We start from the raw sequence: 25968 nt of genomic DNA, 5'->3' as shown, positions 1-25968 counted from the left end.
AACGCCATATGAACGAAAATACCATGTAGAACTAGGGTAGATCCCCATTTTTTTATTATTAATAACCTCCATCAGCACCCATGGAGAAAAAAAATGGCCCAAAGAGGGGAGAGAGGAGCCCCTGCATAGCATTATATTTCTGGGTGGGCACACATGACAAATTAAGATGAATATCGTAATATTAGTAGTGATATCGGATATGTCTTTCCTTGTCATACAGACAGAGGTCTGTATATGTCCATCACTAATATTAATATCAGGGTTTATCCGATTCACTTTCCAACCTGGGTTGACTCAAGTCTTTACATACAACATTATCATATGTCCTGAACATTCCACCAGCTGTACACACAAGAAAGTACACACAGTGACAGCTACAACAGGCATCGCATTTGCTGATGCTTCTCCCAAACCAGCTTCCTGAACCTTCCAACCAGCAAAGAATCCATTTATCAACACTAGGTCAATCTTTCTTTGAGGAAAAACCATGATTACAGTGGGCAAGAATTTGATGGTCTGCCACGCCCCCTGAAACAAATCTATTTGTACATTCGGTACATTGAGTGTAGGGCGCACAAAAGCACTGTGAACGTTAGTAACATACAAAATCATGCCAAAAATTAGTTTCTTGAAAATTTATTTGCAAGATCTTGCTCGAGGTCTAATTGCAACAAGGAACATACAGAATATATAGTGAATATACAGAAAATAAACGACTGGTATAGATAACAATTGATTAATGGTGAGAAGTAGAAACAAGTGGGTATTCTAGTAATGGTATGAACTGCTGAGAGCTACAATCTAAGCATTTTGGGTTTGACTTCTTCTCTGGAAGCATTGGAAGACAAAGTGTCCCACTTTTTCTATGAAGAGTGGGTTATGTGACATTAAGATTAACAAGGTTTTGTTTTCGTCACTAAACGTTTGGAAATTTTGTGGGTTTTGCAGGCCTCTTCGAATAGTCTTTTCTTTACTGGTGAGGCAGTTAGAAATAAAATGTGTTTCGTCTTCCACCGGTTTTGAAATGCACTTGTTACAGGTTCTTTCGCCACATGCACAGGTAGCTTTTTGTACCGCCCTTTCTCAATTTCAATAATTACCCTATCACATTCATAGAGTAGCAACTACACAACATTCGCGCCAACATGGATCACATTTCAGACATGACTGTCTCTTCAATCCTTAGAGACATCTGGAAGGTAGGTTGAAACCAAAGACGTTTCCACACCAGTCCTAATAACGTTACACTTCCACCGGTCTGCCGAAACACCTGAGGTCGTTTGAGGTGTTCAGGCAGACCCCACTTCCGCCATGACGGCAAGCAACTTGTTGCAGAAAACAAACGTGATATTGCCCAAAACTGTCTTGATAGAATTCACTTTGGTACCTCATTGTAATGTGTGAAGAACTCTGTTGGAAGGAGCCTACAGGGAAGCTAAAATCTGCTACATTTTGGGATGAAATGAAGAAAAGACAGGAAAAATACTGACTGTTGTTGGTCGAACGTCCGTCACAGGAGGACAAGTTTGTGGTGACGTCTTCCCAGGGTGCACCATACTCACACGGACTCCACCACTATAACGGAGGAGACATGGTTGAGAAAAAGATACCTAAAATGATAATAATGAATGGTTGTAAGAGTGCACGGGGGGTGATAATATCTCCTCCACACGACAAAAACAACTCAAAACAAATTGAAAGAAAAATGATTAGATGAAATATACTTAATATGAAATGAGCAGAAACGTGAGCGCCAAAGGTCTGCAAGTTGGGATGGTCCACTTCCATTCTCTACTTCAACATGGCGTTTGCTGCTTCTGAAGTCTTGGTGTCCTTCGCGTCTCTCAGCTGTATAGTTTTCTGCGTTGTGCTCAAACTACCTCAAATCGGCGCCATATGGTCTTCCAAGAGCGCAAGGGGCGTTAGTTTGCAAAGTACTCTGCTAGAATGGTTTTGGTACGTAAGAAAACTTTCAGACCATAATTTTCATCTTGCACAATTTTTGTGTGGACGTGTCCCTTTGTCCTATGCAAATCGATAGCGAGATTGGAGTTCTGACGCACTTTTATGTAGAAAATGTGATGATATAACGCAAAACTACGAAAGCTTCACCCTCCTTTTTCAGCACTCGGTTCCAGTGCTGAAGATGGCTTCAGCACTGGATTTCCAGTGCTGAACGTTCGTCAGCACTGGGCTTCCAGTGCTGATGCGCTCTCAGCACTGGAAAAGCCGGCGTCAGCACTGGAAACCGAGTGCTCGGACGATATTCCGTGCTGGCCACTCAAATCATTTCCAGAAGGGCTGTAAATGTAATTATCATTCAAAATCACACACAATAAAATTTGCAATCCTTTGTTAATGGCATTCTATCTTAGATATATAATCCAATTCCAACACGTCACACAACAAATGAAATAACTCAGATTTGGACTTCTGATGAACTTGGACCATATCTATATTAGAATTTATGCCTAGTGCCGCTCTCAGTACTTTAAAAAAATCATATCTATCTCGTTTACATTATACATATGTCAAGTTTCAATTGCACATCTGCACAACTTCGGTTTCTTGGCATCAGGTTACTTATTTTCTGATTGAAATCTTCGCCAAGTACCCCTCTCATCACTAGGACACTGCAGTTCTGGAAAGACTTCAGCACTGGTTTGAAGATCATTCCAGTGCTGAAAAGACGTCAGCACTCGTTTTCCAGTGCTGAAGATCCCTCAGCACTGATGTTCCAGTGCTGAAATGTCCCTGAGCACTGGTAAATCCAGTGCGGAAGGTGAAGCTTTTGTATATCAGCACTCGGTTCCAGTGCTGACAGCGAGTTCAGCACTGGGTAACTAGTGCTGACAGCAGTCCAGCACTGGAAAACCACTGCTGAAATGAGCTCAGCACTGGAAAACCAGTGCTGAAACAGTCTTCAGCACTGGAATTCCAGTCCTGACGGAGCTTCCGCACTGGAACAGAGCCATTCAGCACTGGAAAACCAGTGCTGATCTTTCTTCAGCACTGGAAAACCAGTGCTGAGGGGGCTTTGACCATTGAATCAGCACTGGAATACCAGTGCGGAAGGTGAAGCTTTCGTAGACTTGCTGATATAACCTTAAACTATTGTATTAAAGGCCATTTGAATTTATGATTGACGGCCTCTGCACATCTCCAAGATCCTACGGTAGCTGCATCTCAGCTGTGGCCAATAAAACTCCTCTGCTGGTTAAACTCCATCCCAAGCTTATGATACTCTTTAATGCCACGGCAAGATCTGCTTTGAGATTATAAGATAATATCAGAAGCTGGCAAAGGAGTGTTGCCAGCCTAGGAGTGTGCATAATGGTATTGGTAGCTCCTTTTCCATATTTTGATACGTACTCTAGTATACTAGTAACTTATCTTATTATGCTACCATAGGATCTGCTTGGAGATTACCCAACTCCAAGGAGCTTCCCCAATCCCCAGGGCAAATCATTCCAAATAATCAGCCCAACCCGGTTCCATTAATGGATAGTAGGTCCAAATACCATAGGTCCAGGAGAAAGGTTTTAAAATCATAATTTGCATGAAGATATGTAGAGTATGTGGAGAAGAATAACCTCAAGCCAAGGAGGTTAAACCTCCTTGCTCAAGCCAACCGTTCACACTTGTTGTGTGTTGGTTCAAATAAAGTTCCTAAACGGGGAACATGCAGCTTCAGCGGCTTTTCTGAAGATGTGGCATAAGTGTGAATGGTTGGCTTGAGGTTATCCTTCTCCACATACTTTGTGAAGATATGCATTTGAAGTATAGATCAGAGATGGATTGAAAAAAATTGAAAGAAGTTCGATTTCAATGAAAGTTGATGGGTAAACTTATTGAGAACATGGCCCTGGAAATGTTTGAATTATTCCTGGTAAAATATGATGAGCAAAAAGATGTAATCATGATATGCTAAATGAAACATTTGCATCCAAGATAATGACTCTGACATGTTCAACTGTTTTTTCCAGTTTGGCTAATTGATCATGATTCCACTATAAATTATATAATATATGGATGACATCCTCTGGGAACCCCAAAACTGATGCCAGCGCACAAATATAAGTTGGCCCCAAAAAGTTGCCTTTAGTATGAAATCTAAGCGGTCTTGAAGGTTGGACAATTACTAAACACACATAGTGATGATATACCATGCCTGACATTATAATCCCGGCACCAATCTCATGAGACTGCAGTCTGGCACGTGCCCGTGTGATTTCACAAAATTCAACGATATATATGTATGCATGACACAAGACAACATTGTTGTTGACACTTGGATTCGATATTGGCCAATAAAATTGTAAATTTCAGATTGATTTCCACAGTTCATGATGGTAGCCTCCTTCACTGGCCTCTCTGGGGGCATTGGCATAAGTGGGGGGTGAAGTCAGGCAAATTTTCCTTTCCCAGCGTGTTCCCATTTAAAAATTGTGAATCAGACTCCACCCCTACCCACCTCAACAACTTATGCCAATGCCCCCAGTCACACTGGAGATAAGGGTTATTTTAAGTATGATTGGTAAGCTTTATTCCCCATGAATTATACAATTGCACAGTAATCATTGCTAATCAAAATCATATATGTTCATTTAGTTACAACAATTTTCTTCAATCAATGACTGTTTTGTAAAGGTACAGTAGCGGTACATGCCTCCCAAATTTTCAATGTCTACCAGCACATGTTCATCATGGGGAATCGTCATGGGGAATGACCTAGTCTCAGTTCTTGCGAGAGAATATGAAACTAGGTCAGGTTTGCGTGGATCATCTGCCTCGTGAGAACTGAGACTAGGACTAAGGTCATTCCCCATGATGAAGATGTGCTGGATGTGCTGGTAGACATTGAAAATTTGGGAGGTATGTACTACAAAACAGTCATTGATTGAAAGAAAATTGTTGTAACTGTATGCATACGTGACTGATGAACCTCTCCAATGATATATGTTCATACCTGCAATCTTCACATATTTCTGAAGGAAGGTACTTTCAGGTTATGGGTAGCTTTGTGCTTACACTATACTCAGAAGCACCCATTCATTGATAGGTTAAAAGATCTCTCTTATTTTTGTAAGTATCAGCTTTTTTTACTCATTTGACCATGACATTGTGTATTCACCATACAGCTATGCAGTCATGATGTGCTACCATTTTGTGAATGAATATCCCCTCAGTACCTATGCAGAATACCTCTTCCTAAATATGCAAGGTGAGACTGCTGCAAGTACATGTACATGTATATTATATGACATTTGTTTTTAAAGGGTAACATACCAGGTTGTTTTTGAAGGGTAACGGCTAGATTAAAGTGCAGTATATCTTTACCAAACTAAAATTCCAGGTGTACTGTCTAGTCTGTGTGACACACCCAGACACCAGTAGCCCTCATGTGGCGGTGTACTGACAGTGTGACACACCCAGACACCAGTAGCCCTCATGTGGCCGTGTACTGACAGTGTGACACACCCAGGCACCAGTAGCCCTCATGTGGCCCTGTCCTGTCTGTATGACACACCCAGGCACCAGTAGCCCACATGTGGCCATGTCCTGTCTGTATGACACACCCAGGCACCAGTAGCCCCCATGTGGCCGTGTACTGACAGTGTGACACACCCAGGCACCAGTAGCCCCCATGTGGCCGTGTACTGACAGTGTGACACACCCAGGCACCAGTAGCCCTCATGTGGCCGTGTACTGACAGTGTGACACACCCAGGCACCAGTAGCCCTCATGTGGCCGTGTACTGACAGTGTGACACACCCAGGCACCAGTAGCCCACATGTGGCCATGTCCTGTCTGTATGACACACCCAGGCACCAGTAGCCCCCATGTGGCCGTGTACTGACAGTGTGACACACCCAGGCACCAGTAGCCCCCATGTGGCCGTGTACTGACAGTGTGACACACCCAGGCACCAGTAGCCCTCATGTGGCTGTGTACCGTCAGTGTGACACACCCAAGCACCAGTAGCCCCCATGTGGCCGTGTACTGTCAGTGTGACACACCCAGGCACCAGTAGCCCTCATGTGGCCGTGTACTGTCAGTGTGACACACCCAGGCACCAGTAGCCCTCATGTGGCCGTGTACTGTCAGTGTGACACACCCAGGCACCAGTAGCCCACATGTGGCCGTGTACTGTCAGTGTGACACACCCAGGCACCAGTAGCCCTCATGTGGCCGTGTACTGTCAGTGTGACACACCCAGGCACCAGTAGCCCTCATGTGGCCGTGTACTGACAGTGTGACACACCCAGGCACCAGTAGCCCTCATGTGGCCGTGTACTGACAGTGTGACACACCCAGGCACCAGTAGCCCACATGTGGCCATGTCCTGTCTGTGTGACACACCCAGGCACCAGTAGCCCACATGTGGCCATGTACTGTCTGTGTGACACACCCAGGCACCAGTAGCCCACATGTGGCCATGTACTGTCAAGTGTGACACACTCAGGCACCAGTAGCCCCCATGTGGCCGTATACTGACAGTGTGACACACCCAGGCACCAGTAGTCCTCAAGTGGCCATGTACTGTCAGTGTGACACAACCCAGGTACCAGTAGCCCACATGTGGCCATGTACTGTCTGTGTGACACACCCAGGCACCAGTAGCCCACATGTGGCCATGTACTGTCAGTGTGACACACCCAGGCACCAGTAGCCCCCATGTGGCCATGTACTGTCAGTGTGACACACCCAGGCACCAGTAGCCCCCATGTGGCCGTGTACTGTCAGTGTGACACACCCAGGCACCAGTAGCCCACGTGTGGCCGTGTACTGTCGGTGTGACACACCCAGGCACCAGTAGCCCCCATGTGGCCATGTACTGACAGTGTGACACACCCAAGCACCAGTAGCCCCCATGTGGCCGTGTACTGACAGTGTGACACAACCCAGGCACCAGTAGCCCTCATGTGGCCGTGTACTGTCGGTGCGACACACCCAGACACCAGTAGTCCTCATGTGGCCGTGTACTGTCAGTGTGACACACCCAGACACCAGTAGACCCTCATGTGGCTGTGTACTGTCAGTGTGACACACCCAGACACCATGTAGTACCTACCCCAATAGCAAATGACTGCATGAACATGTGTTTGTAGTGGTTTGAAATTCCATTTTATCCATCCCAACTAACCTCGAGTAATGTTGTCCACAAAGAAAAAAACACACACATACATGTACATAAACAAATGCTGAAGCACTGAAGGAAAACAGCAGGTAAATCATTCTTTAACCTTTTTGAACGGGTACTTGTCAAGTCCACACCATCTCAAGTTCTGCTGTTGACATACATGCAGACCCATACCATAGTCAGTGCACCACGGGACAATTAAAAACAACCTATATATCTTGCCAAAGGGAAAAAGGAAAGAGAATAAAAGGAACTTGCTATGTACATGTTATTGAATTTCTAATGCAAACAATCTAAACGTAAAAAAATACTGATAACATAATAAATGCAAATGTGCTCACCGACAGAAAATATCAGGGGAACCATTTTCGAACTCTTTCTTTTCCCAATCGCTACTCAAATACCAAGTATCATGAAGATCCATCAATCAGTTCTCCAGTTATACTGTTGACCTACATAAAGACTCACCTAACACTACAGCATAACCGTAAATATTATCTTCTTAGCGAAGGTAATACTGTAAATGCAGAAATGTTCGCGGTGGATTAATGTTCGCGGTTTTCGCGGCGGCCGCTTCACCGCGAATTTAAAACCACCGCGAATATTTTTCCATAACAGTAAGAGACTACAGTGCGTGGTGCTACCGCGAAATTAAAACCACCGCGAAAAGTCCATTTTCTCGCTACCGCGAAATTAAATCCCTGTGAACTTAAATGCATTTACAGTAACATTAACAAGGCCACAGAACCACCACGCTTTCACTTTTCCATGCCAATTAAAGATCACCAAAATAAGGGGAAAAACACCCCTTCACATCAAAATGGTAAAACCCCTTCCTATCATGCACTTCACTATAATCTGCAAAGAAACAAAAAACATGGCACCCATAGACTAATAAACGAGGTGTCAGCAAAAATAACATCTATGTTTTGCTAACACTAATGGACACACTATGTCAACAGGCGTTTTGGAGCTTACAGGGCAAGGAGAATAACGAGCGAAGTCAAGTAGAGTTTATAGTCATTTGTACCAACCATGTTTCTACAGTCAAAGGTATAGACTGAGGTAGCTAGCCTTGATTACACTTAGGATTTGAAAACACCAGTGGGAGTCAGATACGTAAATATAAACATAAATGACTAGACCTGAATTTTCTGTACTTGTGCCCACAATATATTTTCTTTTTTGCTCTTTCACATATTATTTTTGGCTATGCCTCAGGGTCGAGCCTTATAGTATAGTTTGCGACCGTTTGACAAGAATTCCCAAAATCTCGCAGGCATTTCAGGAATTTTTCTACAGGCATGTGTAGTTGCATCATCCCTTTAGAGGGGAATAACTCGGGAATGGGTTGACGGATTTTCATGCTGCATATATTTGAAATGTAGATAGCTTCAGAGATGCCTTATATAATGAAATGCTTAGAAAGTTTACTTTAACTCCTAAGACGCAAAGGTAGAAAAACATTTACATGTCCCTAGTTATACAATGTCTAGGAATAATGATATAAAGCAGAATCATTCATGACTTCATAATTTGGTAGAAATATGCAGTATGTCGCCCACCCATACATAACGTTACCTAGTCGTGAATTCTCCCTGGCCACTTCTGTCACTTGTATGAATTTAATACAGACTACTATGTCGCCACAAAGCTCACATGAGCACTTTTTGTTATTCTGTATTGTATCAGAGCGGCATAAGCTCGTTCAATGCTCAAAAATCAAAATATCATGAACCAAGGAGGTTGCGTGAACAGAAGCAAGAATAAACATACCTTCTGCAGACCATCTTGGATTCCTGCCGGAATGACATGATGTCACGTGACCCGGAGCTGGTTGGCCGGTTTTGCATAAGGTTCGTGCGAATCGCATAAGGTTCGTGCATGTCACATAGTGATTCATGCATATCACATAAGGTTCATAGGTTTTGATTAGTGCGTTTTTCATAAGATTTTCATACATTTTCCCATGATAGTTTTACGTGCATATCAAATATTTAGGTTTGTAAGAATTTGATCAAGATTCATGCAAATGCTTATATACAAAGTGTAGGCACCCCCCCCCCCCCAAGAGAATGCTCCAAAGAAAGATTTGCTACTCTAACAAATAATTTGTACTGACTATGAAAAGGGAACTCTATATAGAGAGATCTCAAAGATATTTCCATATTATCAGTAGACAGAGTTTTGTTTATGTTGGCGATGTCTTTTTTCATAATGATTTTCTTAGACTAACGCAATCAGTGAATTTAGCCTATTAGTAAACCTATTTGCTGTGAACTCATCAGCTGGATTATTGTGCTAGATACAAATGTACAGCCCTCCTCACATGAAACGAGGTGCACACAGTCAGTATTTTACAAACGAAAGCCAAACACTCACATATCATACAAATGAAGTCTTATTTCTTTGTACTAAAATTCATCACTAAGAGCAAAATTACAAAAGCCTACCAAGTTATGGCACACTGTCTAGCATAGTACAAAATTAGAAGGTATGTATGATACCTGAAAACGTCTCAATGTTTAGCCACTTGTAATGAGCAGTGCAAAGGGTTCATGAACCATAGGAATGCATTTCGTATCCAAGTATGGTCTTCATTCATTCATTCATTCACCTCTGGCAACTAGCAATTGAGCGCCAAGAGTTTGAGCATATGACAAAGTGTGCCATGTTAGGGCACCCCTCGTTACACACCCAGACTTTGTCAACAACTTGATACACCTTTTTAAAAAGTTTCCATAATGTTTTGCTGTTTTTTACTAACATTTTTTAGATACCTACATGTATGTAATGAATATGATATTCCTGTCATATATTAGCACATTTGAAATATAAATCTTCCGCATTGATTAGGCAAAATCCTATTTAGTTTATTGCACATACCATTACATTTACCTACTGGTCAGAAATCATAAAAATTTAATACTAGAGTCCATTCCAAGACACCATGCGGATGTTTGTTGCCATTGTTTAGAATTGATTCTAAAGTTTTGTAATTATATGTCTAGGACATTTGATACTTCAGAAATATTTTTAACACTGTTTCAACTTTATAGATATTTCCCTGGTCCTGTAAAACTTTGGAAATATTCATGGTGTGGAATTGGATACTTCTAATGGTTTCTGAATAATGATAACAGCATTCTACCATTATTTACCATTTTCTACCATTTTTTGTAAATGGTTCGGTGGGCTGGGAAGATAGCAATTCACACATCCTTGCAAAGTATGATTGGGTGCCATGCAACAATGGCCCACCACAAAGGATCCACCAGTGCCCAGCAGTGAAATCTAAAAATACACAGATGCAACAACAGGGCTTACCTTTATGGGGGCAATAAACTAATTTTACCATTTGGCCAGGTTTACCATTTTTTGCAAATATTTGTAAATGTGAAAATAATCACAGAGAGGTTTCACAATTATTCTAAATAAAGATATTTTTGTACAGTTACTTTCAAAATGTTTCTAAAATATTCAAAGAAATTCAAATAAATGAGTATTTTCTTAGTCATTTTTTTGAAAATAATTTAATTATTGTGCCTCAGATATTCTTTTATTTAAAATAATTCAGACTAATTATAAATATCGCCTAAAAACCCTCATGGTGTCTTGGAATGGACTCTAGTAGTCCCATCTTGACTTATTCTTACTGTGATATCATCATATGCAACTAGATCAGTTTACCCCAGATGACTAATTACACACAGTCCATCTGTCTTACAAAATAGAAATAACCTGCTCTGATCTATGTATTTATTCATATATTTATTGAAGAATTTACAAGATTGTAACAGAAATTCTAATAAATTCAATGGACCTTTTGAAAAACTGTCTGAAGTTTCTGTAGCCACCACGGATCAACTAATGATGCATGCAAACGATTGATTGATTTGGAAAAGCTTTGATTTATTCATACTAGCTTCTTGTAAGACTGAGTCTAGCCTTTGTTCTGGTACCAAATTTGTGCTGGTTTATTTTTTACCTCAGAGGGAAGGATAAATTTTAGCAACAACTTTGCATGTACTTGTTTCAGCCCTTGTAAAAATATTGATTTGTACCAAAAAAACTAACTTATGATTTTGTTCTTTTTTGCTTCCAGTACAGTCAAATCTGTATTAGCGGCCACCTTTGCATAGCAGCCACCTAGCAATAGTGGCCACTTTTTGTCGGTCACTTGGATTCTTAATGATTAAGAAATAGTCTTAGCAACCACCTGTCCAACGTGGCCATGGCCACACGATTTCCGGTCCAGTTGATACAGAAACACTGCCTATTGCAACCATATACTACAGCCTGCACCAAGTTTGAAATTGTAGTTTGCGAGGATTTGGAGTTCCTAACAGGGTCATTTTGGCAGTAGCAGAAGGTAATGCATGCCTTGAGCATTAAAGTGCAAGTCTTCGTTGGTGAATTTACCGATCGAGACAATGTTACTTGGTGAGAAAGATTAGTGAGGGTCTGCATGGGGGGGCCTTGGTAACGCTTAACGGTGAATTCAGGAGGCCCAGTAACGCTTAACGGTAAATTCAGGAGGCCCGGTAACGCTTAACGGTAAATTCAGAAGGAGTTACAATGCATAGCACTTAAGTAACATTCCTATTCATACAGCGCTAGAGTAGTTATATCAATGGGTGAAAATATCCGTTTAATGACATTGTGAGAAGCAAAAGGTGACCAGAACCCGGAGGAATGAGAGGGACAATGTCTATGACATCTGTAAATTGACGGAGGCAGATCTAGAGTTCCCGGCCAGCCACAGAGACGGCGGTAGCAAATTACTTATGGAGGGATTGAACTATTGTTTCAGCACATGGAGCGCCAAAGGCGCGACGCATCCCAGGGGGGTCCGGGGGTATGCTTCCCCGGGAAAATTTTAAAATCAAGACCCTCTTAAATGCTTTTTCCTGCATTTTTCGGCAAATTTTGCCGACCGACTAAGCTAGGTTGATTTTAACATTTTCATCAAATCACACATGGTTATGGCTTTGGCCCCAGAGCTCCCGACATATTTTACCATTTCGATTCGAGCTCGGAAGGCACGAGACGTTGCAATTTAAGTCAGGGGAAATTTTAAAATCTGGACTTTTGAAGGACAGATTTTGCTGTGAGACGAAACTAAATTAGATTTGAGAGAAAAGATTTTTTTGTGCGAAAACCCACGCCCCTAACATATTTTCGCCATGTCGTCGTAAGCGCCAAGGGCGCAAGCCGTCGCAAGAGAGGTCCGGAGAAACCTCATTTTCTGCATTTTAGGAGTACGTTTTGCCTGAAACTAAGCTTGACACTGAAATCTGTATGAGTGATAAAGTTTTTGAAGGCAACGCTTCCACAACATATTTTACCCTGTCTGGAGCCGAATGCCGGGAGGCTCGGAGAAATTTTGAAATATGGACCCTTTGAAACGCCATTTCCTGCATTCTCAGGGGTTCTATCTGGCATTAGACTTCGTGTATATAACGGGTTACGAAGAATTTCTTGGTAACGCTTAACGGTGAATTCGGGATAACAAATAACGATTAACGTTGAATTAAAACGACCAATAACGCTTCACGATGAATATACCGATAACGATTAACGTTGAATTAGAGCGGGTCGGTAACGATTAACGGTGAATTAAAATGGCTCGTAACGCTTAACGGAAAAAGGCATGCAGACCCTCATTAGTGGGAACTGAAATCATGTAGCTTGCTCATGGTCAATTGATCAACATTTTCTATATAGTGGTCACCTGTCTAGTGTGGCCATATTTCTCCTGTCCCTTTGAGTGGCCGCTTAAGACAGGTTTGACTGTACATGATAATGCACATGCATGATGTAGAATAGTATTGGATCAAACAATTCTGTTATAATCTGTGTGGTAACAGTTAACTGTTTCCTAGATTCCTGAATTGGCTGTTCTGTATACCCGTCTTACTGCTAAACTCTGTTTCTTCCATTTTCACCTTAGACATGGTTCTTGTCTTGATCATCCTGCACTTTGGAGACAGACCTATGATGGAGGCCTTACTTTACATTACAGGGTATCCTTTTTGTCTAGGACACAGTTGGACTTCAAAAGTCAAATTAGCTCAAAGTTTAGATCTTATTTGAGGAGTGAAAATAAGATGGATTAGCTCACTCACTTTCTATTCTACGTGTATGTAAAACAGAGGCAGTAAGTGGTGTTTACAGATCATTGAGTAGGATATAATTATGTTCGCCGAGAAGGTTATGTTTTGGGTAGCGTGACACTGTGTATGTACTATATATGTAAACTTTGTAGAAGACCAGCATAACTCAAGAATGCCTGGATGGATTGTATTAATATTCCGTCAGTAGTTAACTACAGGGACCGCAAGGTGTGGAGATGAACGCAACTCGGTTTAATGTACTTCTAACTGGCTTGACAACAAGATGGCGGAGAACATCCGGGACACTTCCCTCATTACCATATTGGTGATACAGTAGTGGTTCATTAGCATACCGCTGACGTCATAACATTACATAACATATCTGGCGTTCTATAATGTCAGTATGCATATGTGCTATAATGTCGTTGTGGTAAATGACTGGAACTTCATACTTGTAGCAATTGGAAGTTATGTACAGGTGAACATCGTTGAACATTATGTAAATGAGGTCATCATTTGCATAAATTATCAGAAAATGCGATTAAAATCTTTCTTAATATAGTAGATTGTGTACATCTGTTGTTTGGTAAAGAAGATGATCAAATAATTTTATTTATGCAAATGAGGACCTCATTTGCATAATAAATGGCAAACAATTTGTACAGCAGTTGTAAAGGATAGCATTTGGCGAACGTACATGTATGGGGTCTTGGAACTATAGTTTTAAAATGTCACTGGATGTCAGATACCCCACAAAACCTTTGTAGCAAAACGGACCATTGTTTTAAGAACCTCCCATTCACATGTTTTCACAGATAGTTAGGTCCCGGTTCAGGTATAGACCTGTACCTGATCTTCTGGACCTGGACCTTACATGTAGCTGAATTTCTTTCACCCCTGCAGTAGATATATAAAGTACCATATACTGTTTTTTTGTAACATTCTTACTTGTAATGCAGAGTGTTGCCAAATAATAATGTGTATGTACAAAAAAATGTAGACATACAAATTTTACTTACTTAATTCAGAATTATCATCATAATATTTTCCTTTTATAAAAACGCATGCAGATATGTTGCTATTGTTTTGGTGCTCTCAACCTCTTCAGCAGTTTCCAATATCATGATTGTAAGTATCATATCTCTGAGAAGACAGATAAGTCTTTTGTCGGTATTTTTGCATTTTGCTGCTGGTAATGCCTTGTATCCAAAAGGTTGGATGTTAGGATGTTAAAATGAACGGACCTGTGTAAGCTATGCCATACATTTGTATACCTGTTAAAAGTTCCTAATAGCCATAATATTGGATTAGATTGAATTATTGTGATATTCCTTAGAATGGAGCAGCATATAATCAAGTTAATTATCTCACATTAAAATTGTACATCAGATTCTGCTATATGTTGGGGGCGTTGACCTCAATAACTAAAAGCTAAACCAATGTGCATTTAAAATTTTTCAATAGAAATGTCATTGAAGTTAGCTTAAGCCCCGGTCACAAAGCGCGTACGATTTCTTGCGATGGCATATTCCGGTAAATCACAGCAAAATCGTAAGCAAAATCATCCATCGCAACACATCGGATGATGTTCAAAATTTTTCCAGCTGCATCGTATGAGTTTTCACCAGTACTAGTGTCTCTTCTGAAGCCTGACTGCTTTTGCACTGCTTTAACCAACAAATTGTGGACATAGCTGTTGAATACCTTCCTATTGTCAATAATATATTTTACTGTAAAAAATAAAGTAAAAGAGACCATAACAACATGAGTATTACAAACAAAAGTTCAAATCAAGCGCGAGTATACTGGTATGGTTTCCTCAGCCTGCTTGCTCCATGAGTCAGGCTTTTTCGAAGATTGTATCATGATATGCTATCAACAAAAGATGCCATCATACAAAAATCATATCATAAGCATTATATCATATATATTTCCGACTCATAGAGCCTGCCTTTATATGTTCGAGTTGCCCCCATGGTTATTACAATTATGGTAAACTGACCCGAGAGCTGAGATTTGATCTAATGATGAACTCACATGCATGTATAGCGATCAAACAATTGTCTACATCACCTGTGCGTGATAGGCAGGCCATTCTACAATTGCTACTGTTAACAGTTGCGACTGATATATTTTCCCTTTTCGTAAACATCGACAATATCAGGGAAAACTGAAACTATCACAACATGCTAAAAACTTATGAATCTTTAACCTCATCAGCAGAAAAGACATGGCCTTAATAAAGTCTGCTATGGGGGCAATAAAAATCGTACGATGATGGAGAAACTTTGAACATGTTCAAAGTCCATTTCAGCTCTATTTTCGTCATAGGACGCTCCCCGATTTACTATGATTTACTGCGATTGACGCAGGAACGCTCTTATGACCTCATCGTACAATGCACTATGTGCTTTGTGACCACGGCTTTATATATTTAAACTATTGCATCCGATTCTACCCTGACTTACGATGCACTGCGCTCATACCGCGCATCGCAAGGAATCACAAGGAATCGCACACGCTTTGTGACCGGGGCTTTGGTCTGGCAGTAAAATCAGCCCCTCAAAATACAGTAAATAGCATTTAGATTTAGGTAGGGTTTAGATTTTCAGATTTTTTAGATATTTTCCGGGGATGCATGCCCCCGGACACCCCTAGAATGGTCACGCCTTTGGCGCTCGATTTGGTGATATGCAAAATTCTTGCCCCCACAACTAAAAAATGGTGCTGCTGCCTCTGCTAGATGACCTGAAAGCGGACAAAGAGCTGACGGAACTCCTGTCCCAGGTGGAAGGCACCGACAACCTTCTGGCAGACAGTATACCTTTGTGTTGGAAGGAAGTTTAGCATCGTACTAACTCACTACATTATACAGTCATGTATATTCAGATGGCATGCTTATTGTTGACATTGCCAACTTGCATTTGCAGAGTTTGGTGCTTCCACTGTCCATGACCAGTAAGCTGATCCAGCTGCGAGCCTTGTGGGCCAGTCGTGATGCCAGCAGTGTCAGCTCAACCACATGGTTTATAGCCTTCTACAGTTGTGTAGGTCAGTCAACAAGTGTCATTGCCAACTTCTCTAACTATTGGTGTCTTTGTTCAGATATGCAGGTATGCTGGTTACAATTTTCTGTTTTGCTCTTACCAAGGAGGGCTGGTTGACTGAGGGTTAGAAAATAGTAAAAACATTTCCTAGGCCCTCACTTCAGGTTAAAAATTTTTCCAAAGCCATCCCCCGCTTCATTTTTTTCCTTCACCCCCCACTCCCCCTGGCATGAATTATACAAACTGGTTGAGAGATGACGTTTACATGGCTGGCAGAAATTGATATGGATGTCACTGACACAACATGTAATGCAACATTGCAGAACTGTCAACCAGGCCATAAATAAGTACTTGTTTTTATTAAGTTTAAAGTTAAAGTTAAAGTTTGCCCATGCATCTACAGACGCGTAGGGTGGCGCCCATCCCCACTTCGAAGCCCTTGGGCCACACATGTACAAGCCACTACAGCAGGGGGCTGGTCCGCTGGTAGTGATGTGTGTTTAACTTCCATACTCTTCCTCATAAGTGCTGAGTGCTTAGCAGAGAAAGAAGCATGTACCATTTTTAGAGTCTTTGGTATGACTCGGCCGGGGATCGAACTCACGACCTACCGAATGCAAGGCGAACACTCTACCCACTAGGCCATTGCACCAGTTGCAGGCCATTGCACCGGTTGCATTTTTATTAAGCACTGTCTGAATTGAGCTTTAAGCATGACCAGAAACCCCCATTCAGACCATCTTTTCAGACTGGACAGTTTTTTCCGACTAATTTCCCCGTCTGCACTGGGCAGGGTGCAGGCAAAGTTGCCGTCTCCTAATTCCATCAATTCTTTTGTATTTGGCAATTTTCTACCACACGTGAGGCAAATTTGTTTTCCCACCACTATGCTGTTATTTTACCGCAGCCTGCATATGATTTGAAAACTCTGATCAAACAGAAACCTGACATTTCTCCCTGAATCAGAAAATTGACACTGACAGAATGATGACGGGTATGTGATCGTCAGTGACTGGTCAGAGATTGTCTTTGACGCGGACAGATGGCGGGAGGTGACAAAATGCCATCATTGCTGGTTGCAAAATGAACCTGACCCATCTCATTAACACTGACAATCACCAGTCAGAGTCTTTAATTTCTGTTGGGTTTTTGAGGGATGTTTGATGGCTTCTGAATAAGGCTGAGGCTTTTCTGACCAGTCATGGATGATTTCTGACCCATCAATGGCATTCGACTTTCAAGTTATTAACTATGACCACAACTGTTACAGTACTACTGTATATTTAGTTATTAAGTATACAGGCTTAGTTCTTGATTTGGCTGACTGATAGAATGATGATTATTATGCCTGGAAAGAATTTCTCATTTGAAGCCAACCCCAGCTAATCAACAGTTACATGTTGCAGTGTATCGTACATTTTCTCATTCAGAATAATGTGAGTTCAGTGTACAGGATTAACCCTTGTCCTGCGGATCCCATGTAGAATATAGATTCACATACAAGCATTATGATGCCTGTATGTGGGTCCCGTGCATACAGGTTTTGGGTATCTCTGACATGAACCTGCAGTGAAACACAGTGCAAATGCACATGAAGTAAGGCCACGTTGATTTGATTATATGGATGACATCCGCGCTCGCACCAATTTTCGGCCATTTCCAAAAAAAAAAGTTTTGGACCACATAGTAAATTGTGCAAAGCAGCTGTGAAATGAGCACAAATATTCCATAGATTGAAAAAAAGTATCAGAAAATCGATAACTGATGCCATAGAATGCCAAAATAAATCTCAAAAGTCAAATAATAAGATGTGAAAGGACAGAAAGAAAAAAAAAAGTATTTTTGGTAGGGGTTTGTACATGTACCAGTAAATTCAGGATAGGTCCCGTTCAGGTCCAGAGGATCATTTCCAGGTGGACGTGAACCTGGACCTGATTGTCTTTGGAAACTTGAGAACTGATAATACTCAAAACAATGGTAATTGGTCAATTTTGCTACAAAGAAATCTCTTTGGTGGATCATTGGACTACCACTGGCATTTTAAAATCCCATCTTCATGTAATAAAGGCTAACTGTCTCTGTACTTTTGCATGTAGAAACTTGGTACACGTGACTATAACCTCTACTCACTTCGCTCTTGTTGTCTTATTGGGCCGGTAAGACCCCAAACACCCGCCGACATAGTGTGTCCATTTTGCAATTGGCGAACCCCGTTCGTCTGATTTTTTTTCAGGTCTGTTTATTTCAGATTGGTCCAAGAAGAAAAAAAATGTTTCGCACCCGTATGATGTACTGGTCGCAACATCTAACTGTTGGTATACCATACTATGTGTTTGTAGTCCTATGTTCAACCTTCCTGGCCACATTGATTTCATACTGAAGCCAACTTTTTTTTTTTTTGGCCAAACTTTTTTTTTATTCGCTCGCTTGCATCAATTTTGGAGTTCCCAGAGGATGTCATCCATATAATCAAATCAACATGGCCTAACTGACTGCAGTAGCAGTGCAAAAGTTTCAACAACCTGATGAAGCAATCAGCACTGGAAACAAAATACCAGCAGGACAAGGGTAAAAGGCACAATGTAGGTCTTCAGAAAACTCTTAAATGTAAACATATGTGCACTTAAGACACATTGTGATAAGCATGTACAATATTCAGTAACTTCCACATAAAAATACTTACATTGTGCAATCTTTTTACCATGTCTCAGCTCGGATTTTCACAACCATTGTGCAAACAGGAGACATTCCTGGTAAGTTTGTTCCCTACATTTTGTACAATACTTGTATATATATAATGACTTGATAAGAAGCAGAAGTTAAGAGCAAATGTCTCCAACTTAAACCTAACAACAAAAGCAGAACGTGCTGATCAAAGCAATTTGCCTTTAGCTTGAATGTGTAAAAAAGCAGGAGTCAGTCAGCAGACAATTTACATTCCTCCGTCGGAGACCCATACTCACCAGTTGTTACTCTGATGATTGCTTTGTTGTTGTTGCCATAGTTTATACGGTGTTCAACTGTTGAGTAATACATGTAGTTCATTCATTCAGTAAACGATATGATGGCGCTGTGTGTGATTTTCAAATGTAACTTAAAGAGTGTTGTGCTTGGAAGGTCCAGGGTTAGCCATGCCTCCGACGTTATGTCCTTGGTAGAGGGTATATACGTCTTTCCCTGATGGTGGAGTGACGGCCACTGAGCCTTTGGCCTTTGGAAGTTTTTTTGGGAGTGGAAAAGATATTATTCTCTCATAGGTGTCTGATAGAGAAACCTCCTTCCTTAGTGACCTGAAAGTTTTTCCTCAGACCCGATTTTTTGTTAAATCTGACCGTGCATAAACAAAGAACCACAGATGCTGCCGGATTGATTGATAGGCAAGAAGGACCAAACTCTGCACAATACTAGTAGGAAGTTGTAAACTTTAAAGCCCAGCTGCAATGCAATGTCCGTAGCTATATTGGCTTATAGAGTAACAGTTGGATGTTCAGGTACTTAGGTAGGTAGTCTATTGATTTCATCTTACAATATTGACATATCAATATTGGCTGATAAATGTATGGTCACCCCCCAAAAATCATTGAAATTTGACATTTATCAAATTTTGAGGTACATGCATGCATTGTTCTTGTTTTCGGGAAAGCGAATCCTATTCCAGATGACTATCACAACATCCTCTAAAAATATCCCTGCTCCAGGCCCTATCACAATTTCCTGTAAAAGTATCACTGCTCCAGGCCCATGGCATGAAGTTGGCTATTTTTACATTTGTATCTCCATGAAAAATGGAGATATGTCATATACTTTGGAGCGTGTCTGTGTACATGTATGTGTGTGTGTTTGTGTGTGTCTGTGTTTCCAGATTTTTGTGGATAGACAATATTTGGAAAGACAAAGGTCAAGATGTATTGTTTATGATTAACCCTGGTATGTGACCTTGGTACTGTGGCAGATACTTTTCTTTCTCTTGACCCGAAGGTGTGTCTAGAATCTTAAATGTTGCAACATCTAAGAATAATTTTATAAATACATGTTGTACATGTAACTTTTCATGATTGTATACAAATGCAGATATCTACATGTGTGTCATATGTCTTGAGTGTTGTCATGTTCAAGTGTTATTTTATTTAATAACAAAAACTAGTCACATCTGCACATTGGTTACACTCTGTTACATGAGATTATTTGTTCCTCCTAACCTTCTTTCTTCACCTGAATTGTAAAATAATTGCATGATGTGCACTTCCCCAGTTCTTCTGACGCAGTCTATCAGTTCTGTGCTGAACTGCACTATCGGCCTGAGTGTCGTGTATTTGCAAGCACTGAAGACACCTGCCAAGAGGGAGAAACGTGCATAAAGATGGCCAACAAATGAAGACTGCACAGGAGATTGAAATGTTAATCAAGTGTGTATAGTTGAATTAAAGGACAAAATATGGTAACAGGGCTCGAAATTGATTTTTTTGGATTGGGTGCACTGGTGCACTTAATCTAAAAAATTGGGTGACCACAAAAGATAAAGTAGAATTTCAGAAAACAAACAAACTACTAGTACAATGCATTTTTGTTCATAACTAAGAAAACTTGATAACTATTGCAGGCACATGCTCTATCTTGTGAGCCTCTGGTTATGGTGTTTCATCTGGTTCAGCCACTGCAGAGGATGGTGTTCCATCATGATGACAAACTTCCTCCCGATTAGGTAGTAGTGGAGTGTCTCGACCGCATACTTGATTACCAGACACTCCTTCTCAGGAGTAGTTCCCTTCACGGGGTAGTAACTTCCGGCTCACATACACCACAGGGAGGTCCTGGCTATCTGTGTCAGCACTGCTCCAATCTCTGTTAGGATGAAAGTCTTCTCAAAGTAAGGTCTCATCAACACTGGCTCTTGGCACAAGCTATCGACAATCGGTCTACTTACTCAGTTCCCCGGATGTAGTAATCTGCCTTTCTTGCATGGATCCTCACCTACTGTCTTTCCTTCATTGAACATCCCACTTCTGACACCACGTGTGAGAAGGTGGAGTCTTGAAGTATGCTTCCAACTCTATTAAATCTATTCAACCAAAACAGTGACGCCATCACACCTGTTGCACTCACAGAAAAAATTGGTTCCAATTTTGGGTGCACCAAGGTGCACATGCACCCAGTATTTCGAGCCCTGTCAGGTAACACAGCCAATAAGGCATTCATTCCTGTATTCTAGACATGAAGTAAAAGTGACACAAGTGTAGACTGGTAATCACTAACAAAGTTGGTAACCACACTCATGGCTTTTATATCATTGCCACTGGTACAACTATTAAACTAGTTTCACTAGTACAGTCTTGGGTACCTTGTGAGTGTCACTTCCACAAGTACAATGTACAATCATTAGGCTACAACACAACTACAGCTCATTTTTCGGAATTTTTCAACATGTGGACCATCTCAAAAGAAGAAAAATTCTTGTTTTTTTTTTCTGAAATCAGGCAAAAATTAATGAGCGTGTAGATGTCATCCATAAAATTCACTTGCTGTGGCCCATTATGCTTTCTTTAACTCGGAATATGGTCAGCTACTTGTAAGTTATGACAAAAGGTGCATATTCTGCCAATTTAGGTGTCTTTGAAAAATCAAAGCACACTGAAGTTATTTTCTTTTAATCTTTGGACTCTCTGATGCAACATCCTGCCAAAATGGTCTTTTAAAACTTAAACTGAGGATTCAAAGTCTGTGACATCATTGAAGGAAGAAGTGAAACATGAATTTTGTTTGATATCTACATTGTAGTAAGTCTTTCAGCTGTTCTTGCTGTTGTGTCTTTTAAAATAGGCTTAAGAATCAACTTGATGCCAGCTGGACTTTGATTACTCGTTTGTTTAGGTCCTGGATAATATGGGGGGAAAACTTCTTTACAATGTACATTGTATGTCATACATGTAGAATATACAAATCTCATTATCATTACAATCTACTGATACCTTTGCAAGTAAGAATGAATGAATGGAGCATAAACTTATGTTACAATATTGCTTGTTGTTTACATTGTAAGGGAGTAGATTTGAAATGAAATATTTTTCAGGAATGAATGTGATGACACATACTTCTCCAAGTCCCTCTCTTATGTGGGTTGACGGAAAAGGCTAGACTGTCTACCTGGGCTGGCTATCACGTCAAGCTACTCAGATCTAAGAAAGCACACTGGTACAAAAGCTGTTTTAGCAGTATGGGCTGTTTGTGCTTAGTAAAGGAGCTGTTTGTGAAGGATCTGTGTGTGATAAGAAACTATGTGAATGAGCTGTATGTGAATGGGCAGTGTGCGAAGGAGCTGTGTTTAAAGTAGTCGTGTGTAAAGGAGCTGTGTGTGTTACATAACCCAGAGGTTCTAGGTTCGAATCAGTTGAAATACCACCGATCTTGTGCGCTTGGGAAGGTCTCTTAACACGACTTTCCTCACTTCACTAAGGTAGAGTACCTAACTTCGGTTAGCATTGTCCCTCAGATAGGACGTTAAATGGGGGTCCCGTATTTGAGGAGATCCACACGTTAAAGAACCGCCACACTTATGGAAGACAGTAGTGGTCCTTCCCGGTGTGTCAGGAGTTCAAAACGTTAAGTCCTATGGCCGCACTTGGGGCAAATGCTTTCGTATTGAGGTCACCTGAGTTAGCGCCAAATGGCAGCTGTTCCAGACCCTTGCACTTAAGCAACGTCTATTTTAAGCTTGCAATTCAGCTGTACAACAACCATGTATTGTTGATTATAATGTAAGCGCGTGGCTTAACTTCCGAGATCGGGTGTACGATTGAACTCTCCTGGCAGCCAAAAAGCTGAACTGCGCATGCGAGATTCACCGTTACAACTTTTTACAAACACTACAGGTAAAAATACATCAATCAACTTATATACATGTGTCGTCAATTTACAACAATAAAATACAATAATCATTAAAATACAATAATCATTACACATCGGTGCTAGATAAAAGTTATTTACTGCTGTTCAAGAGGTTGACAATATAAGGTATTGGACTTTTGGCATATCGATTTGTTCGTACTGATATGATGTCGATTTTGTTTTTTGTCTTGTTTCCCTCCCCGTCACTTCACCTCTGGTGCGTGGTAACCAGGTGTGGTACAGGTTTGACTTGGCCAGCTTCTTTCCAAACTCCAGGCACAGGTCCTCCCTCCTCTCATATGCTATGTAACTTCAGTGATTTGCAGGACTGCTCATATGAGAGGGCCAGTATGTTCTAGGATGATCCTAGTTGCCCGCCGTTGGATTCTTTCGATCTTCTTGTTTTTTGTGTTCGTAATGCCATGGTGACCGACTGGGGCAGCGTATTCCAGAACGGGATGGATGAAGCAGGTGTATACGGTGACCAGGTCTTCCACAGGTAGATTAAACTGTCAGAGTCTGCATAGAAGGTACAGTCTCTGGCTTCCTTTCTTCGTCATGTCCCACCCTAGTTCTGCTTGGAACGTTACTCCTGGACACTTGGCGACACAACCTCTAGCTCATGTCCGCGGATAGTGAGAGTGGGTGGCGAAGGTGGTGTGCGACTGAAACAGACATGAACGGCCTTACATTTTGCAGGGTTCAGTTTCATGCTGTTCTCATCTGACCACAAAGACAGTTCATTGAGTTCATTCTGTAGCTGGGATGTTTCGGAGAGAAGTCTTGATTCATTGATGTTTAGGTCGTCGACGAAGGCCCGGGTGGGAGATTACATGCTGTCTGTTGATTTGTTCGTGTGGACGATGAACACTATTGGTCCTAGTTTGGTCCCCTGTGCCAGACCGCTCGTAAGTTGTTTTGTTCGTGACAGTACATCGTGATATCTGGTCTTCTGGCTGCGTCCCGAATGAAAGTTGGTAAGCCAAGGTAAAAGTCCTGGTCTGACTCCCATCTCAAGCAGATGTTTCGACGAGGTCGAAAGCCTTGCTGTAGTCTGTAAGCACCCATGTGCTACAAGTGCCAAGTCTGTCGGCAGTCTTGTAGAGTTGATCGGCGAGGCTGACGAGACAGTGTGTGGTCGATCGGCCTTTTAGACATCCGTATTGATCTGGAGATATGTTCTTCTCTATGTCCTGTAGGTCCCATGTGGCCATGAAACTCTCACATACTTTGGCTATGAGAGACGTGAGTGAGACGGGCGGAGCTGATTTATGTCCGATGGGGAGGTTTAATAGCCTGGGTACCATCCGGAAAGTAGTTCGCTCCGACGTTCATTATATACTATATACAGTCGCTTCTAGCTCTGACATTCATTATACACTATATACAGTCACTTCTCTGTGTTTCTCTGGATAGCAGAAGTGAACATAGGAGCGAACTACTATCCGGATGGTACCCAGGCTAGAGGTTTTAGGTAGGGGTACCACAATCGCCTCCTTCCATCCCTGTGGAACAGTACCTTATCACAGGGAAGTGTTAAGGATGTCGGCTATCGGTGTACTGAGTTCGTAAGCGAACTCCTTTAACAGCCTGCCACTTACTCCATCCGGGCCTGAGCCTTTGCAATTGTTGTTTTTATCTTCAGCAATTTCTCGCACAGCTGCCATGGCTGGACCATCGGGGGTGGCCTCGCAGGGAGAAATGATGGTAGTTCTGACAAGTTCAACGGTTAAAAAAAAAAGTTAAAGTTTGCCCATGCATCTACAGACGCGTAGGGTGGCGCCCATCCCCACTTCGAAGCCCTTGGGCCACACATGTGCAAGCCACTACAGCAGGGTGCTGGTCCGCTGGTAGTGATGTGTGTTTAACTTCCATACTCTTCCTCATTAGTGCTGAGTGCTAAGCAGAGAAAGCAGCATGTACCATTTTTAGAGTCTTTGGTATGACTCGGCCGGGGATCGAACTCACGACCTACCGAATGCAAGGCGAACACTCTACCGGTTACAGTTCAACGGTGGTAAGGATTTTGTGATGTTGGTAAGTGTCTCTTTGATTTTATTTGCCATGCCGCTGTGGTCTTCTGGGTCCATTCCCTCCACTCGAACTGTCATCTTCCTTCAGCTGCCCGTCAGCACATTCAACTCCTTGAACAAAGTTCTTGGATTTTCCTTCTTAAGGTTCTTAACTCTGGTGTTGTAGAACTGTTTTTTGGCGGACTTGATCTCCCTCATGATCTTGTTCCGGAGTTTGCGCCAGTCTTCCCAGTTCTGTTGGTTGAAAGCCCGCTGTCTTGCCTTCATCAAAGACTTGATACTGGGTGATATCCAAAGTTTGTCATATAAATGTATCGGCACCGACTTGAGTGGAAAGTGTGTTGCTATTGCCTGATGTAATGTCCTGTAGAAGGCAGTAGTTTTGTCCTGTGTCCCCTGCTCTTCTGGCACCTCCAGTCCCACTGGTGCTGAGTCACCCACTGACCAAAATACCGGATACTGGAGTCCTTCATCGGTCGTGTTTGTCATGAAAATACTTGTTCTGGAGTGCCCGGTGCTTCGGTGTCAGCAGCACAGCGTTGTGATCACCGCGACCAAGAGGTGAAGTTGCAGAGGGAGGGTTATAATAATCAGTGAGATTAGTTATGATCAGATCAAGTGTACTGTCTAACCTTCATTCCGAGAACATAGGTCGGACACATCCATGTGATTAAAATCACCCATTATGAGGGACTGAGGAGACTGAGGAGGTGAGTATACTACACAAGTAACAATTGATGTGATCT

At 41.7% G+C, this 25968-nt stretch overlaps 1 protein-coding gene across 1 annotated transcript; it reads left to right on the top strand.

The window, feature by feature from the left end:
* The first annotated feature begins 1763 nt into the window (after nt 1-1763).
* On the top strand, nt 1764-22391 carry LOC118409979 (solute carrier family 66 member 3-like). The gene is made up of 7 exons (XM_035811405.1): nt 1764-1956; nt 5142-5224; nt 13098-13170; nt 14331-14388; nt 16191-16311; nt 19019-19060; nt 20559-22391. Exons 1-7 carry the CDS (start codon nt 1802-1804, stop codon nt 20663-20665), a joined length of 639 nt encoding a protein of 212 aa, XP_035667298.1. The 5' UTR covers nt 1764-1801; the 3' UTR covers nt 20666-22391.
* Nucleotides 22392-25968: the final 3577 nt, after the last annotated feature.

The sequence above is a fragment of the Branchiostoma floridae genome, chromosome 2 (genome assembly GCF_000003815.2).
Source record: "Branchiostoma floridae strain S238N-H82 chromosome 2, Bfl_VNyyK, whole genome shotgun sequence".
Lineage (NCBI taxonomy): Eukaryota > Metazoa > Chordata > Leptocardii > Amphioxiformes > Branchiostomatidae > Branchiostoma > Branchiostoma floridae.
This window is presented reverse-complemented; position numbering and strand designations above follow the sequence as displayed.